A 16,592-nucleotide genomic window follows, 5' to 3' on the forward strand; every position below is an offset into this window, starting at 1 on the left:
TACCGAAAGTGCTCCAAATGGGTAGCTGTTGCCGACTAAACCTTTTCCTTTGTGTGGTTCATCCGCACAGGAGGGGCAATTCAGCCACTCCTAAACCGATCAATGAGAGCGACCGAACCATCCCCTAGAGACAACCCTAGCACCCTTCGGCCACTCCTTATTTCTTGTTTTTATTTGTTGTTACGATCTAGGCAATGAACGGTCCAAATAAAATGTGGTATTAAATTATTAATCTGAGTCCCAAGTGCAAATTATTAATCTGGGTTGTGAAAAAAGAAAAAGAGTTATGGAGAAGAAGAAAAAGAGTGGCTGCCTGAAGGGTTTGAGAAGAGAATGAAAGGAAAGGGAGTAATCATAAGAGATTGGGCGCCCCAAGTGTTGATTCTTGACCGTGAAGAAATTGGAGGGCTTGTGACTCATTGTGGGTGGAATTCCATATTGGAAGGGGTGGCTGCAGGAGTGCCCATGGTTACATGGTCAGTGTCTGCTGTGCAGTTTTACAATGAGAAATTGGTAACTCGTGTTCTCAAAATTACCAACTATATCTGTAGGGTATGAAATTTTATAAAACAATTAGGGGTATAAACGTTATTATCTCACTTTTAATGTTTAAAATCTGAAGAATGGGTTCAAATTGAATGCAATTGAAAGTTTGTGGGTTCAAATTGAGAGGTTTTAAAGTTTAGAAAGACTTGTCAAATCGCATGGTAATTTAGAGGTTTAAAGTGAAGTTACCCCAAAAATTTTATTTTCTTAATGTCTAAAAATAGCATGTAGTTTAATGGTTCAAGTTAATGAGACAAATGGGGTGATGTTCAAATTATCATGAGTAATGATGGAAAGCACGCCTGGCGTGCATCAACAGTGATGCACGCCAGGCACAAAATTTTTTTTTTTTATTATTTTATTATTATTTTATTATTTTTTTTTTTTAAAAAAAAAAAAAAAAAAAAATTTTTTGCACTGGCGTGCGTGGGCGTGCCACGCACGCCGCGTGCTTTGCATCATTACTCAATTATCATAGGGTGATTTATTAAAATCCCAAGAAAATCCCCCACCTAGCTGCACGTCATCTTGAGGAATTGCTAAGAGCTTTGATTATTTTTATTTTTATTTTTTATTTTTGAAAACCTAGTCCAAGAAACTCCATTATAATCCCATGGCTTACTTTACATTAAATTGGCATTTTTTAATCACAAATCAAATTATTAAGGCCTACACCAGAAGGAAAAAAAGAAAAAGAAAAAAGGCCTTGCTTTCTGACAAATATGACGTTTCTGTTTTCTGATAAGTGACAAAACTGACTTTTGAAGTTAAAAAAAATTCTAAAACATAATTTAACAAAAGTATATCAAAGCTGAAACACAAACATCAAGCTAAAATGAGCAAACACACGCAGAAATGGATAGAATAGAGTGGAATAGACCAGAATGTTGAGTAAAATTGTGACGTCACACATTGCTTGGGTATGGAGATGAGGATGTGCTTAAATGTATACTACACTCTTAATGACAACAACGCATTTTAAAGCCGTGATGGTTATGATCCCAGCAGAACTCTGCAGTTAAGCGTGCTTCTGCTGGAGTAGTACCAGGATGGGTGACCTCCTGGGAAGTCTAGTTTGGGGGAGCCAAAAGCGGACAATATTGTGTGTCATTGGGGTGGGATGTTACAAAAATAAAACAAGGAAATCAAGTGTTTCAATTTACTTGCCAGTGACAAAACTGACTATTGAAGTTTTTTATCCATTTCAGCCAAAATGGAATGCAATAACAGCAACTCCACTATAAGATATGCATTTAAGGAACTAACCTATAGCTATGTGTAAAAGACAGCTGAGAATCCCTCTAATGAGGTTGTCCGATCATAGAAAGAGATTTAAGCATGTAATTAATCTGGAACCAGTTAAATATATAATTTAACCATATCCAGCAAAAGCAAGCATAAAGCTAGACAAGAAGGGGAAACTGCTTGGCCTGCTGCCGCACCCTTCTTCTGTACTCAGTTAGTTCCTGCAAAACGGGACCACAGAAGCAACAATTCCACATTAACAAGACTCAAAATTTTGGACAAGAAGTCTAGAATTAGAGATTTGTGGTTGGAAAAACCTGGATCAAGAGCTGGTAGCCATCGGCCTGTGCTGGATCAGCAGGGTTGGGTTGGTCCAGTAAATCCTGAATACCCACTAGAATTTGTTTTACAGTAATCCAGGGTCTCCACCCCTGAAAACAATATCAAGAGATCATCAGTCAACTGCAATTTTTCTTAGTCAAATGTGTGCACTAAGAAACACAATCTGCAAATACATGCAATGGCAATGTTGAGTACTTACACTCTCCTCATTCAGGATTGACAAACACACAGTTCCAGAGGGGTAGACATTTGGGTGGAAGAAACCTCGTGGAAACTTGCACACTGGGGCCTTCTAGGATAGTCTTCACTGAATTGGATGGTAAGAGGAAAGTAGCTCCCTTCCCAATCAGTCTGCAATGTCAGGAAGATAGACGCATTTATAAAAAAAAATGAGGCATCAAACCAAAGCAATTACACAATAAGATTATATCGGCCTTATACTTCAAACAAATTAAATCTTCTAGATTCCTAAAAGCTAGAAGAGCCTTTACTTTGCTTTCACTTAGCATTTGAAATAACCTTTAAATCCATAGAAATGGAAAATCATTAAATCACATAGCCTCAGACAAAAGGAAAACCTGATAATTACCATTAACAACCTCAACATTCAAAGTAAAAAAAATGTATCAATAGAAATGTTTGTCACATAATTACATCACCTCTAGTTCCTTATCTCAACCCTAGTACCTCTGCAAAAAGTCCTCATATAACTTCCTGTCATGTACTAAATAATCTCAAACAGTTCCATTATATTGTCGAGAACACCATGATGTCCAGCTTCTGAAACATATCCAGTCCCAGTTTTACCGACTTACTGAAACTCCCAACCACCAAACCCAAGCTTACTTTGGAAACTCTTCAGATAGTAATGGTACTAGAGCTTGCTGGTAGAAATCCACCTTCCAAAAAAGCAAATGAATCCTATTTTAAATAAAAACGGTGTAAACAAATTAAAGAGTTTTAGTTTAAGAATGATTTGAATTGATTCCCAAGAATGTTATGGGAGCTCTGTATTGGTATTTATAGAACGTGTACATCATATTGACAGTTGTTACAAATATACAATTGTTATCTAATCGTATCTTCATCACTTGAATTTGGTTTATCTTCATCTTGAGTTTGAACTGCTGCCTTTTGATCTGCATTTTTCTTCTTGCTGTTGCTGCTACGGTGGTGATCCTTATTAGGATCAGGTGGTTCGTTATCCATCGTATTGGATATTGTCTCAATACACCCCTCAACATCAAACGGGAGGTTAAGAGAAGTGGCCGTTGGCGATGGTTTAGTAAGTGTATCGGCAATCTGGTCCTTTGAGGAAATAAATCGAATAGTTAGCACCCGAGAGGAGACTTGATCTCGCACAAAGTGATAATCAATGGAAATGTGCTTCCTTCATGCATGGAATAGAGGATTTTCCGTGTGGTAGGCTGCACCTATGTTGTCACACCAGAGCACCGGTGATTGAGGAAGGGAAACCTCAACGGCCATGCATCCAGCCTCAGTGCTGAAGTGGGAAACGGTTTTTGTTTAGAAGAACTCCATGAAATGAGATTATGCCAAAGAATAAACAATAACCGCTGGTTGAGCAAAGGTCATCTAGGAAACCAGCTTAGTCTGCATTAGAAAAGGCTTGAAGATGACATGTGGAGTTTCGACGGTTGCATGAAGAAACCATGAATGATTCACAGTTTGTTTTAAATAATGCAAAATGCATTTTTGTGCACTCCAACTAAGTGTTGTTGGGCGATGCATGAATTGGCATTCTGTCCTACAGCGAATGCAATGTCAAGCATTGTGATTGCAACATAGTGAAGAAATCCAACGACACTATTATAGAGTGTCTCATCAAAAAAATATTCACTCGTGAATTGAGAGAGTGATGTTGATGATGACATGAGAGAAGAAACCCCCTTAGCACCAAGCATGTTACTTTGACGCAGCACCTTGGTGATGTAGCTGCGTTGGGATGGAAAAAGGCCTTGCTGATCAAATAACGCCTCAACACCAAGGAAATAATGAAGAGTCCCCAGATCCTTCAAGGCAATTTCCTTCTATAGATTGCAAATAAGCTAAGATTGACAAAGAATCGGGCCCAGTTAAAAATATATAAACATAGATTAAAATGTATATCGGAGACCAGCCATTGTTGTACACAACTAGAGAGGTGTCTAATTTAGAGCCCAAGAAATCCCAATTCCAAAAGTTGAGTGCTCAGCTGTGAAAACCAAGCCTGAGGAACTTGTTTAAGGCCATAAAGTGCCTGCTGTAAATACAGGATCAGGGAAAGATGGGTGAGCAAAGCCCGGGGATGAGTCATGAAAACATTTTCTTCAATGACTCCATGAAGAAAAGCATTCTTGACATCAAGTTGACGAATGAGCCAGTTTGAAAAAATGGCAAGGGACAATACCAATTGAATAGGAACCGGTTTAACAACAGGACTATAGGTCTCCTCATAATCATCCTTCTTGTTGATGAAAACCATCAGCACTTCATTTTATTCGAAAAACCCACTTACAACCCACCAAATTCATGTTAGGCCGTGGAGGCACAAGATTCCAAGTTCCATTTTGCATGAGGGCCACAAATTCTTCATTCATGGCCTGTCGCCATTCAGAATGCTTGGAAGCTGAAAAAAAACAAAAGAGGTGGGCTCAATGGAGGAGGGACCTGAAGTGGAGACAGTGAGAGCCTTTGGCTTAGGGTACTGTATGAAGCCATCAAACATTGGCTTTGGTTTGACGTTCTTATTTCAAGCTCTGGTGTGCATTGGATGCACTGGTGCAGTTGGAACAACTGGACAATGATCAAGAGGGGACTCTGGACATGATCCAAGGAACGAATCATGAGAAATAGCAGGTAAGGTGTTTTGAAGAAAAACCACAAAGAAACAGAGGATAGAAAAGGAGGAAGAAAAAAAAAATTGACATTTAGTAGGCGCGCTACGATACCATAAAGGGTTTTAGTTTAAGAATGATTTGAATTGATTCCTATGAATGTTATTGGTTTTTATAAAACGTGTACATCACATTTTTTATAAAGTTGCCTGATTACCTATAAAAAAAAATAATAATAATAAAAAATAAAAAAAAAACAATTTTTATCTAATCATAGCTTCATCATTTGAATTTGGTTTAACTTCATCTTGAGTTTGAATTGTTGCCTTCTTATCTGCATTTATCTTCTTGCTATTGCTGCTACGGTGGTGATTCTTATCAGGATCAGGTGGTTCGTTATGCATCCTATTGAATATTGTCTCAATAAAAATGAATACCCATTATCATGGAATCAACAAAAACCCTTGTTTAACTATTTGGGTCGGCTACAAAAATTATGCTTCACAAATCAAATCTATCCAAAAGCGTGTATTTTCTCACATCAGAGGCCATCATGCTATTGCCATCCAATCTCCATTAGTACTCGACCCACATCCATATATCCTTTTGCAAGCTAGATTACCTAAAGCATATCACTCCCATGTCCTTGTTATATATGTGTGCATTTACTAATCTTTGTCCCACAAGACAAGTTCACCAAACCAACTCTCTTGCGATCATGTCAAAACACCATAGGATGTAATTCAAAATTAAGAATTAGAAGGAACATTGCACTTAGTGAAAGCTCAAAAAATTAAAACTAACAAAAAGCAACGGACGAAAGGTGGACAAGAAATCAAATATTATATCATCACCAATATAAGCACCCAGTAAATAAAGAAATTTCACAACCCTTTCTTTACAATTTGCATTAATGGGATATTCGTCAAACTTGCAAAGTTCCCAAATTGCACAATAGCATCAAGAAGAAAATAAATAAAGGGACTCGCCCCAGGCTTGCCAGGGATGATACACTGCCAGATCATGAAATTCGCAGACCCGTCTGCAGCGGTCTCCGGCTTCGCCACAAAGCCCTAACGATGAATGAATTGAACGAATGAGTAGATACCAAAAAAAAAAAAAGTAAGGAAGAAAGTCAAGGGAGCGTACAGACATGGGGTGATTCTTACGGATTTTCGCTCCTTGAAAGGACGGCCACGCACAATACTTCTAGACATTCTCTCCCTCTGTTAAGGGATTAACTTCTCAAGTTTATCTTGAGAAATGAATCATAAGAAAACAGTGGCTGATCACTTAACGAAACAAAGCTCTCAGATAACGCACTCAACTCCAACATGCAAGAGGAAAGGGGTATATATATATATATAGAATCACCAAGTGCTCAGTGTTGGCGTCTCCAGAGATGAGATACTGATTCTGCCTTTTCATAAAAGCAGTACCCCTACAGCGATGAGAGAGAGATAATGGAAGTGGGTGTTTACAGGTGCATGATAGCTTGCATATGTGATGAGAGTTTTCCATTATCGGCTTTGCGACAAACTACATAATTAAATCTATATAGCTGGCTCTGCAGAGATGGAGAGAGAGAAGCTGTCTCTCTCTCTTATCTTTCTTATCTTTATTTTCTCTTATTATTATTATTATTATTATTATTATTTATTAATGAAATTTTAATTAAAAAAGAAGAAGTTAAATACCTAATACTCTTAGGGTTTCATTTCTTTATTTTTTTTTCCTTCATATGGTTTGATTTTTATCACAGGAAGTCCATGTGCTTTTGATAAAAACCAAATTGGCCATTCCATTCATTGACCGTTAGTTGACTTAACGGAAGTCCACGCCAATGACACGTGGACCAATTAAAAATTTTTCACTTGGCATAAGTGGCCACTTCATTAGTGATGACGTAGCCACCTAATTAAATTTTTTATTAAACAAAATTAAAAAAAAATATATATAATTTTTCCAAAAAAAAATAAAAAAAAATGTGGGGCCACCCCCACGGTGCCAAAGGGGTGGCCGAGCCACCCCCTTGGTGCCTAAGGGGGTGGCCGAACCACCCTTAGTGGGTACCGAGCCACCCTTATGGAGCGAAGGGGGTGGTTTCGGCGGCCACCCCCATGGCCAAAGGGGGTGGCTTGGCCACCCTGAAATGGCCTGTAGCCACCCCCAATTATTGTTCTTTTTTTTGAATTTATTATTATTATTATTATTTTTAAATTAGGTGGCACTGATGATGTGGCCACTTATGACATGTGTCAAATTTTAATTGGTCTACGTGTCAGTGACATGAACTTCTGTTAAGTCAGCTAATAGTTAATGGACGGAAGGATCAATTTGATCTTTATCAAAACCACATATACCTCTTGTGATGAAAATCAAACCCTAGAAATAAAAGAAAAAAAAATAAAGAAATGAAACTCTAAGTCGGTTTGTAGTATTTAACCAAAAAAAAAAAAAAAAAAAGACAGCCGGAAGATAAAAACCAAAATTAAAACAAAAAAACAAAGAAAACGCCAGGAGTACAATGAAGAAAAAAAAAATAATAAAAAAAGATTCTTAGAAAAGAGTGAAAGGAAGAAGACAATACTAGTTGGAATAGGATCTTCTCCATTTCATTTGAAATGGAAATGAGCCATTTATATAAAATAGCGGGATTAAATTGTCTAATTTTTTTAAATTGAGGAAAATTTTATCCTAATTTTATCACCCTTTTGCTTAAATAGATACTCTCCATTTTATTTTTTTTCCCCATAATTATACCAAAATCAATAGTTTTGTGGAGTAACGTGAACGGTGGCCTTCTACCACTACAAAAAAAACTGGATTTAGTGACGGTTTGGATAATGTCGGTTTAAAAACCAACACTACAAGGTGTCAGTTTCTGTTCAACTGTTATCATTTTTAATTTAGTGTCGGTTGAACAGTAACTAACACTAATAATAGTGTCAGTTTACTGTTCAACCGACACCATTTTTAATTTAGTGTCGGTTGAGCAAAAATCGACACTAATAATAGTGTTGGTTTACTATTCAGCCGACACCAATTTCAAATTTTGAATTTTAAACACAAATTCAACCCAAATATATTTGAATCTCTAATTTGAACACAATCTTTTTTGGGTTTAAAAGTTTAACACACTATCATCACATTTCACGTTTTTTTTTTTATTTTTGACTGGATCTAGTACTGATCACCTTTTTTTTCCTGCATTTTTCTATAGGCTGCCGTTCATTGGGTGCATGTTTCTTCAACATTTTTTCCAAGCCAAAGCAATCAAGAGGACACTGGATGTTTGTGAATTTAAGCGCATTCTAGAAGTGAAGCTTTGTGCTATCTCCTTGGAATCCATGGTTGATTTTGTGCGTGCCATTTTTGGATTGCCAGCCGCAAGAGCCAAAATCACACGAAGAAGAAGCCCAACAGAGAGATTGATGCTGGCGTCAACAGAGAGAGAGATCGAGAAAAGAGAGGGAGAAGAAGGAGAAACGAAGAAAAAGAAGAAGAAGCAGATCTAGATCTGATTGACATTAAAATGAAAAATAATAATAATAAAAATAAAATAAAATGTAAAAATTTAAATAAGAAATCAACAAATAAGTAGAAAAAATAATATATATATCGGAATTTTATAAATTAATGATTTTTTTAAAAAAACCATCACTAATTAAAAGGTGTCGGTTTGGATAAACCATCACTAATTAGTGTCAGTTTTGCCTAAACCAACATCTTTTCCCGATTTTCTTACCTTTGTTTAGCTACTCTTTAGAACTGTCACTACAAAACCGTCATTACTTTTGTAATGACAATTTTTAACCCTAAATCATCACAAAAAACCATCACTTGGCTTCATTATTTTGTGCAAAAAAAGTCACAACATTCCTAAAATGGAGTGACTTGTTGCACATAGCCTGTCCCCACAATATCATTTTGGATGCCGGGTCCCTCACATGACAAGAAATTTCAGTCGCAAATTATTATGATGTCTGAAAAGCCGTGTTATGGGATGGATGTCCTCTGTCTTAATCGGCGGTGAGGGTAACTTTTATTTATTTATTTTTTGTGGCAATTTTTTTTTTTTTTTGGTCTTATATATGATTAATATAAGAATACAAATTTCTTTTAAATTAATTTGGAAAAATTCTTTTTCAATCTATTCTTTCAAATGATTAGTGTTATATATAAAGACTGTTAAAATATTAAAAAAAAATATGTGAGAGATGACACTTAATATTTATTACACTAAATTAAAGAAAACTTCTTTCAAATCAATTTAGAAAAAATTTATGTCTTCTTCTTCAATGCTTTAAACAAATGTAAAGTTTACGTTACATTTGACCTAAAGACAATGAAAGTTCTTGTCTTTTTTTCTTCTTCTTTTTTTTTTTTTTTTTTTTTTTTTTTTTTTTTTTGTGAGTGTAGTGTTTTTTCTTGAAATGGATTTGGGTGTTCTTTTTATTCTGCTTGGTATCTTTAGTGTTGGAATTCGGGAATGAGAATTTTAGAGTTTAGAAAAGATTGTAAAGATAATAGCAAATAATTTGGTGTTTTTTTGTTTTTCAGTTTTTATGTTTTACACTGATGTGTCATTCCCTTATTAAAGGGCCCAAAAAATCTAGTTTATGTCATGTTCTTATAAAAGTTAGTATCTAAATAGTTTTTCTCATTTTTTTTTTCTACATTGAATTTTCAGACTAAAACTCCATTTAATAGCATGAATTTCGTCCAAAATAATAAAATCTATTGACTTGTGGGTTAAAAAACATATGGGTATTTAAAATCAATGAAAGAAATTATCTTTTGAACAAAATACGTGGCCGGTTTTTTTTTTTTTTTTTTTTTTTTTTTTTTTTTTAAAAAAGACGCAAAATTGGTTCAAAATATTATATTTTACACAATCAAAAGAGTAATTATAGATAGCCTACTTGTGTTCTACTTTTGTCATACTAAGAATGATGTAGCTATTAAAATTATCATTAAGCTTGTGATTGATTATTATTAAATTTTGATCAAATGGTGATTTTAATAGTCACATCATTCTTAATAAGATACAAGTAAGACACAAGTAGTCCTTATAGAATTACTCAAATCAAAGATTAAACTCCAAAACCACAAAAACATAATTAAATATTAAACTTCAAAAGAATTCATCTTTAGTCATTTTTGTGAAGATTTTCTTTCAAAAATTCGAACAAATTGTACCAACGTAAAAATTTGAAACCCTAAAACAAAAATCTCATAACAGAAAAATAAAATTTGGAGTGCAAAAATAAAAAATAAGTTACTTCGAGGATTCATGGGGCAAACCAGTACAGTGCTGTCACGAGCTGAAGGAAACAAGGCTTAGAGAGGAGAGCTATGTCAAGGGCTGAAAGAGACAAAGCTCTAGGAAGGAATGCAAGTTGATAAAGCAAAAGGACACGTGGCACAAGCTGAAGAAGAAGTGGATGAATGCTGAACAGTTGGATTGTAGTTTGAGGAAGTTGAGCAGAGGTGTCATGTGTCAATCTTCTGGAACCGGATCCTCTCCAATCCATTGTGGACTGGAGAGTGTCTAGTTATTGGCTAAGATCTCACTAGAAAGATCCTAAAATCATAAATGGGACATCTGTCCCATTAATATAAATAATAATAAAATATTACTTATATTTTAAACATAATTAAAAATAAAATAATAAAAAATATAATAAATAAAATAAAAAAGTAAGGAGTGGCTGGCCACCCCTGAGGGGCAAAAAAAAAAAAAAAAAACAAAATAAAAGTAGAATCAAGGGAGTTTTGAGGGTGGTTAAGCTATTCCAAAAGTCATCTTTGGGGATAGTCGAATCACCCTCGTAGTCCAAAAGAAGTAATCAACCACCCTTTTATGGGATTTTAGGGATGGTCGAATCCCTTTCAAGGCTGCGAGCCACCTCCAAAATGACATTTTTTGGGTGTGGTTCAGCCACCTCCTTAAAGTGTTCAACTCTTGAGAAGATGGTCACCAACCCCCCCCCCCCCCCCCCCATATTTTTCTTTCTCTTTTAATTTTGTTAGACTTTTAATTTTATTTTGTTTTTGTTTTTGGAAAAACAATTAGTATGTATCTATTATTATTATTTGTTTCTAAGAGTAATACTACATACCATATTTTCTATAATACTTAAGAGGTAATCCCAATTCACCCTTTGACATTATTATTATTATTATTATTATTATTTAACAAAAATTGATCCGACTATTGGTAGCAACTCTCGCGTTATCTCTCATTGGCGTTCCATTTTTAGCCCAATACCGTATACATTATCTAAATTGCATGAGACTCTTTTAACTGTTAAAAGCATGAGATCAAATTTCTTAATTCCACTTTTCCTCATAGTAAGTTTAAGAAAAATGCTATAAACCTCATTTTTTATCTCATAGTACTAACTTGTCAATCTTAATTAATTTTAAGTTGATTGAGAATAACACGTCAACAATATAAAATAAAAATATAGTTTCTAACCTTGCTCTAGAGCTAACGCACTTAAAGTATTCTTAGCAGCTTCACCAAATCACTGGAGATCAGTCAAGCCATGACAAAAGTGAATTGTTTTTTTGGACAAAGACAGAAGATGCTGTTTTAGACGACAAAAAATGATGCCAATTTCTTCCAGGCTTCCATAGATCTACAGTGGAACCAAACACTTCTAGAAGAATTAAAGCTTCCCTACTCGTGAACCATGTTACCTTTTTTTGTCTGTACGTAGTCGGCAAAAGAATTGACCCATACTCAAAAGAGATCTCTGCCAATGCCATTCATCTCTCTCTATCTTTTTTTTTTTTTTTTTTTTTCAAATCTACGGACCCTACAGGCTACACAGGCTACTGATACAATGATAAATTTAAAGAAAATATGATTAAAGCCGAATAAGGGATGAAGGAGAGATGCAAAGTTACTGTGTTTTCCAGGAATTTGGTATCACAGTATAATGACTCTGATGTATTTAATTTGAGGGGTATCCTTTATGCAAGTATGTGGAGGAATTGAAATTTCTGATGGGGGGAAATGATAGAAAAATTATGTGAAATTTCCATTCACGACAAGTACTTTTCTGTCAAAATGTCAAGTGGTATAATACTTTCCTCTGCAGTGTTAGCCTGTTAAAGGGAGTCAAGATTTCATTATGATTAGAGCATCTCCAGCAACAAGGTTAAGCTAGCTTTTAAGTTAAATAAATATAAAAGTTTACTGAAGCACCTGTCAGCAATTTTTTATGATTTCAAACGGTCTTATTTTATTATTCTTTATCTCCTCTCTTTTCCTTTCTCTCGCTGGTTCATCTTCTCACCGAAATACATTCATCCCTCAGCACACAAATTTTTTTTTCCTCTTCTTCTCTCCATTTTTTAGCTTCATTAGAGTGGACGACGCCGGTGGGGCCTAGGCGTTGAGCACCCTCTCAGAACCACATCATTAAAACCGCACCTCCACCAAGCCATGGGTATCGTTCACCATGAACAAGAAAATGGAGTTAAAGAGAGATGCAGGCTTGGTTTTGTAGCCCATATCTCCAACCCACCACGCCAAGAGAGACGAGAGATGGTCTAATCTAATTTAATTTGATCCCCCATTTTGTGGTCCGATCTGATTTCCAGGTGTTGATTTGTCGGTTTGGTTTTGCTAAGAGAGAAGAGAAAAAGAGGGGAAGATTTGATTTACAGTTGTTGATGGTTTTGCTGAGAGAGAGAGGAGAGAGAGAGAGAGAGAGACAAGAGATATTTTCCCTGATTTGCTGGTTTTCCAGAGAGAGAAGTGAGAGAAAAAAAAAAAGAGAAAAAAATTAAAAAACAATATTTAAATAAAATAAATTGTAAAATAGACAGTTTGCTAGAGTTCATTGCGAAAAAAAATAGTAGCTAAACTAAAAATTTGATTTTAAGTGGCTAAAATAGCCATCAACTGCTGGAAATGCTCTTATAAGATCAAAAGACAAAGTAAAAATCAAAACCAAATTGAAAATGAATTGTTCTATTTCAATTAAATATTTATTGTGTAAGGAGGAAACTTTTTGGATAATCCTCTTAATACACACTAACCGTGAAATATATGAGATGATTCATTATTAGTCTCTAATCTTAAAGTAAACATATCTTAATCTTAAACTGTTCAAAATAAGCATTTTGTCTGAGAATCGAACGATTGGACATCAATTGTTCGCTGTCAAATGAAACAATACGTACCCACCAAAAATTATTAACAATGGCCGATCGAGGCTCCCGATGAAAAGAAAAAGAAAACAACCCATGATTTATGTGATCTGGAGGGTAAGGGATCACTCCATTTGTCACGAAATTACCTCCATGCATGTTAGTACAATACAATATTCTTCTTCCTCATGTTTATATAAATAAATAAATAAAACTAAAACCTTGCAAGTCAAAAGGCAGTCGGTTAAGAAAGATTCGCTATATTTGTTCCATGTGACATTTTTTTTTTTGTTTTGTTGCGTTTTTTCTGGGCTATTCCATGCGACATTGATTCACTACCACTCGTTACTCATGATATCCGACAAAAAGATCCGCTATACATTTTAGTGTTTGTACGAGAAATCTGTTGAGATGAATATAACGCATAAAGATTAATCCGAAGAATTTCCGGGTGGGATGGGCAGCGAAAATTCTCAGCTTGGCATACTCTTCTTCCCTTTCATGGCCCCTGGCCACATAATACCAATGACGAACATGGCTAAGCTATTCGCAGCGCGTGGCGTGAAGGCAACCATTGTCACCACCCCTCTCAACGTGCCTTTCGTCTCCAGAACGATTGAAAGAATCGAAACTTGCGGCGGCGCCACCGCCAAGGTTGATATCCAAACGATCAAGTTCCCGGTTGAAAAGGCCGGCCTGCCAGAAGGATGCGAAAACTTCGAATTCCTGCCTTCCGAAATGTTGAGCAGTTTCCTCAAAGCCCTTGCAGTGCTTCAAGAACCATTGGAGCAGCTACTCCATGACGCTGATTGCCTCGTCGCTGACATGTTCTATCCATGGGCAACCGATGCTGCCGCTAAATTTGGAATCCCAAGGCTTGTTTTCAATGGAACCAGTTTTTTCTCCATCACTGCGATGGAGAGTATGACGCAATATTATTCCGAACCTTTTCTCATTCCTAATTTTCCTGGAGAGATAAAGTTGACGAGTATGCAAGTACCGAGCTTCATTCGGGAAGAGGTTGAAACTGACATGACCAATGTGTTGAAAGAAGCTGCAGAAGCAGGCATGAGGAGCTATGGGATTGTTGTAAACAGCTTCTATGAGCTGGAGCCAGCTTATGCAGATCATTACAGAAACGTTTTGGGAAAGAAGGCATGGCATATAGGGCCGGTTTCAGTATGCAACAAGGAAGGTCAAGATAAAGAATCCTCTGTTGATGAACATGAATGCCTCAAGTGGCTTAATACAAAGAAACCCAATTCAGTTGTTTATGTATGTTTTGGAAGTATGGCTTACTTCAATGATTCTCAACTGATGGAGATTGCAATGGGTCTTGAGGCTTCTGGGCAGCAATTCATTTGGGTTGTGAGGAAAGAAAAGAATGGTAGTGGAGGAAAAGAAGAGTGGCTGCCTCAAGGATTTGAGAAGAGAATGGAAGGAAAAGGTCTAATTATAAGAGGTTGGGCACCCCAAATTTTGATTCTTGATCATGAAGCAGTTGGAGGATTTGTGACTCATTGTGGCTGGAATTCAACTTTGGAAGGAGTCACTGCTGGGGTTCCCATGGTCACATGGCCTGGGTTTGCCGACCAGTTTTTCAATGAGAAGTTGGTGACTCAGGTACCATCGTTAAATCATCACTTATCTCAACAGCTTAAACTCTCACGTGTAATATTTAATTTAATGTAGGGTGAATGACGGAGACAGAATTTCAAACTCATGATCTATCTGTTCTAATACCATGCATGTTAAATCACAGTTTATTATATAAGCTAAATTTATAGAAAATGATGAAATTAATTATTTAATTTATATTGTAATAGGTACTGAAAATTGGAGTTGATGTTGGTGCTGAGCGATGCGTTGATGGAGTTGATGAAGTGGGGGAAGAAAGTATCAAGAAGGAGGCAATAGAGAAGGCAGTGAAGCGAATTATGGTGGGTGAAAAGGCAGATGAAATGAGAAGCCAAGCCAAGGCACTCGGAGAGATGGCAAGGAGGGCTGTGGAAGAAGAGGGGTCATCTTATTCTGATTTGAATTCTTTGATTGGAGAATTAAAGTCACGTTGCCCTTGAAATGCAAGCAAATTAACAATGATATGCCTTTTATTTTAATTATCCTTTACAACAATTTATCCTTGTTGGTGTTTGTTTGTTGTGTTTGCTTGTTATACAATCCTCATTTGGTAGATATTGTCCTAAGATATTGGGATTAATATTCCATTTTAATTTCTAAGCTATTTGGCTAATTAAATTGTCGTATTTTTTCTTTTTTCGGAGCAAAGGAAAGTACATTCCATTGTGGACAAAATTCCTAACAATTTTATTGTTCAGATTGTTAGTAATTTAGATAATAAATGTGATGAAATTTTTATGGGGTCCACCTGCTTAAACAGGTCTCGGCCGCCCACTTGCTGGGAAAAGTGGGAGCCTCAAAACAAACCAGATCTTGTGGATTGGTAGGTTTTTATTGCTATCTGTCAGTACAGTTCAAGTAGGGTACGTAGTTGGAATGTGAGCGTGGAGCCCAACATGTTTTGTGCAATGCCACATTGGACTAGCTAATTATATGCCTTTGTCAGCGGTCTTATTCACTTGGAAAATGTTGGGGGTAGTATAATTTTTATTGCAAAATTAATTATAAGTTGATGTTCGTGTTAGGTTATAATTGGTGAAATAATTAATAGTGCATGGTTGACCAGATTTTTTACATAATTATTTTATTTTATTTAATTGTCGACTATTACGTCACTTTCTAAAAGACTTTATAGTAAAATTTGTAGTACCACTAGCACTATTCTATTTACTTTCTTGACATAGTATGGGCTAAAGTAGAATAAGATGCCCATGATTTTACGTATCTTTAAAGCATGTTAATGTAGGTGAGAATATGTATGACATTTTGTAAAATATGTGAGAATTTAATATTTTAAAGATACATATCAATTTAATAATAGACTGAATTGAAGGAATTCTTTCAAATCTTAGTATTTGGTTAGATTTTCCATTTTGTTGATTGGGTCTAATCTTGAAGGACTTGAATAGCATTGAGAAAATCGTCTTCAATTATTATTCCAATAAAGAGACTAAAAGTCTATGGAGTGTGTTTCGAGGCTATAGGGTATTTCAGCTACCCCAAAAGATGATTTTAGGGGGTCGCCAAACTACCTCTTTGGGTTGAGAGAGTGATCGAATTATCCTTCATCCTTAAAAAAGGTGATTGACCACCCCTATATGAAATTTGAAATTGACCATCTTTTGGGAGTAACCAAACACCTTCCGAGTTTTGAGGGTGGTTAAGCTATTCCTAAAGTCATCTTTTGGGATAGTCAAATCACCCTCGTAGTCCAAAAGAAGTAGTCAACCACCATTTTTTGGGATTCTAGGGATGGTTGAATCCCCTTCAAGGTTGTGAGCCACCTCTGAAATGATCTTTTTGGGGGTGTGATTT

The 16,592-nt window shown here is 35.9% G+C and overlaps 1 protein-coding gene and 1 pseudogene across 1 annotated transcript; one reads left to right on the forward strand and one right to left on the reverse strand.

Annotated features, from left to right (window-relative positions):
• Window positions 1-1,949: 1,949 nt before the first annotated feature.
• On the reverse strand, window positions 1,950-6,346 carry LOC132177213 (SUMO-conjugating enzyme SCE1-like; annotated as a pseudogene).
• A 7,246-nt stretch (window positions 6,347-13,592) lies between these two features.
• On the forward strand, window positions 13,593-15,217 carry LOC132179253 (scopoletin glucosyltransferase-like). The gene is made up of 2 exons (XM_059591934.2): window positions 13,593-14,762; window positions 14,966-15,217. Exons 1-2 carry the CDS (start codon window positions 13,596-13,598, stop codon window positions 15,215-15,217), a joined length of 1,419 nt encoding a protein of 472 aa, XP_059447917.1. The 5' UTR covers window positions 13,593-13,595.
• The last annotated feature ends 1,375 nt before the right edge of the window (window positions 15,218-16,592 follow it).

This window comes from Corylus avellana, chromosome 4, assembly GCF_965113065.1.
Source record: "Corylus avellana chromosome 4, dhCorAvel1.hap1.2, whole genome shotgun sequence".
NCBI classification, from domain to species: Eukaryota; Viridiplantae; Streptophyta; class Magnoliopsida; order Fagales; family Betulaceae; genus Corylus; species Corylus avellana.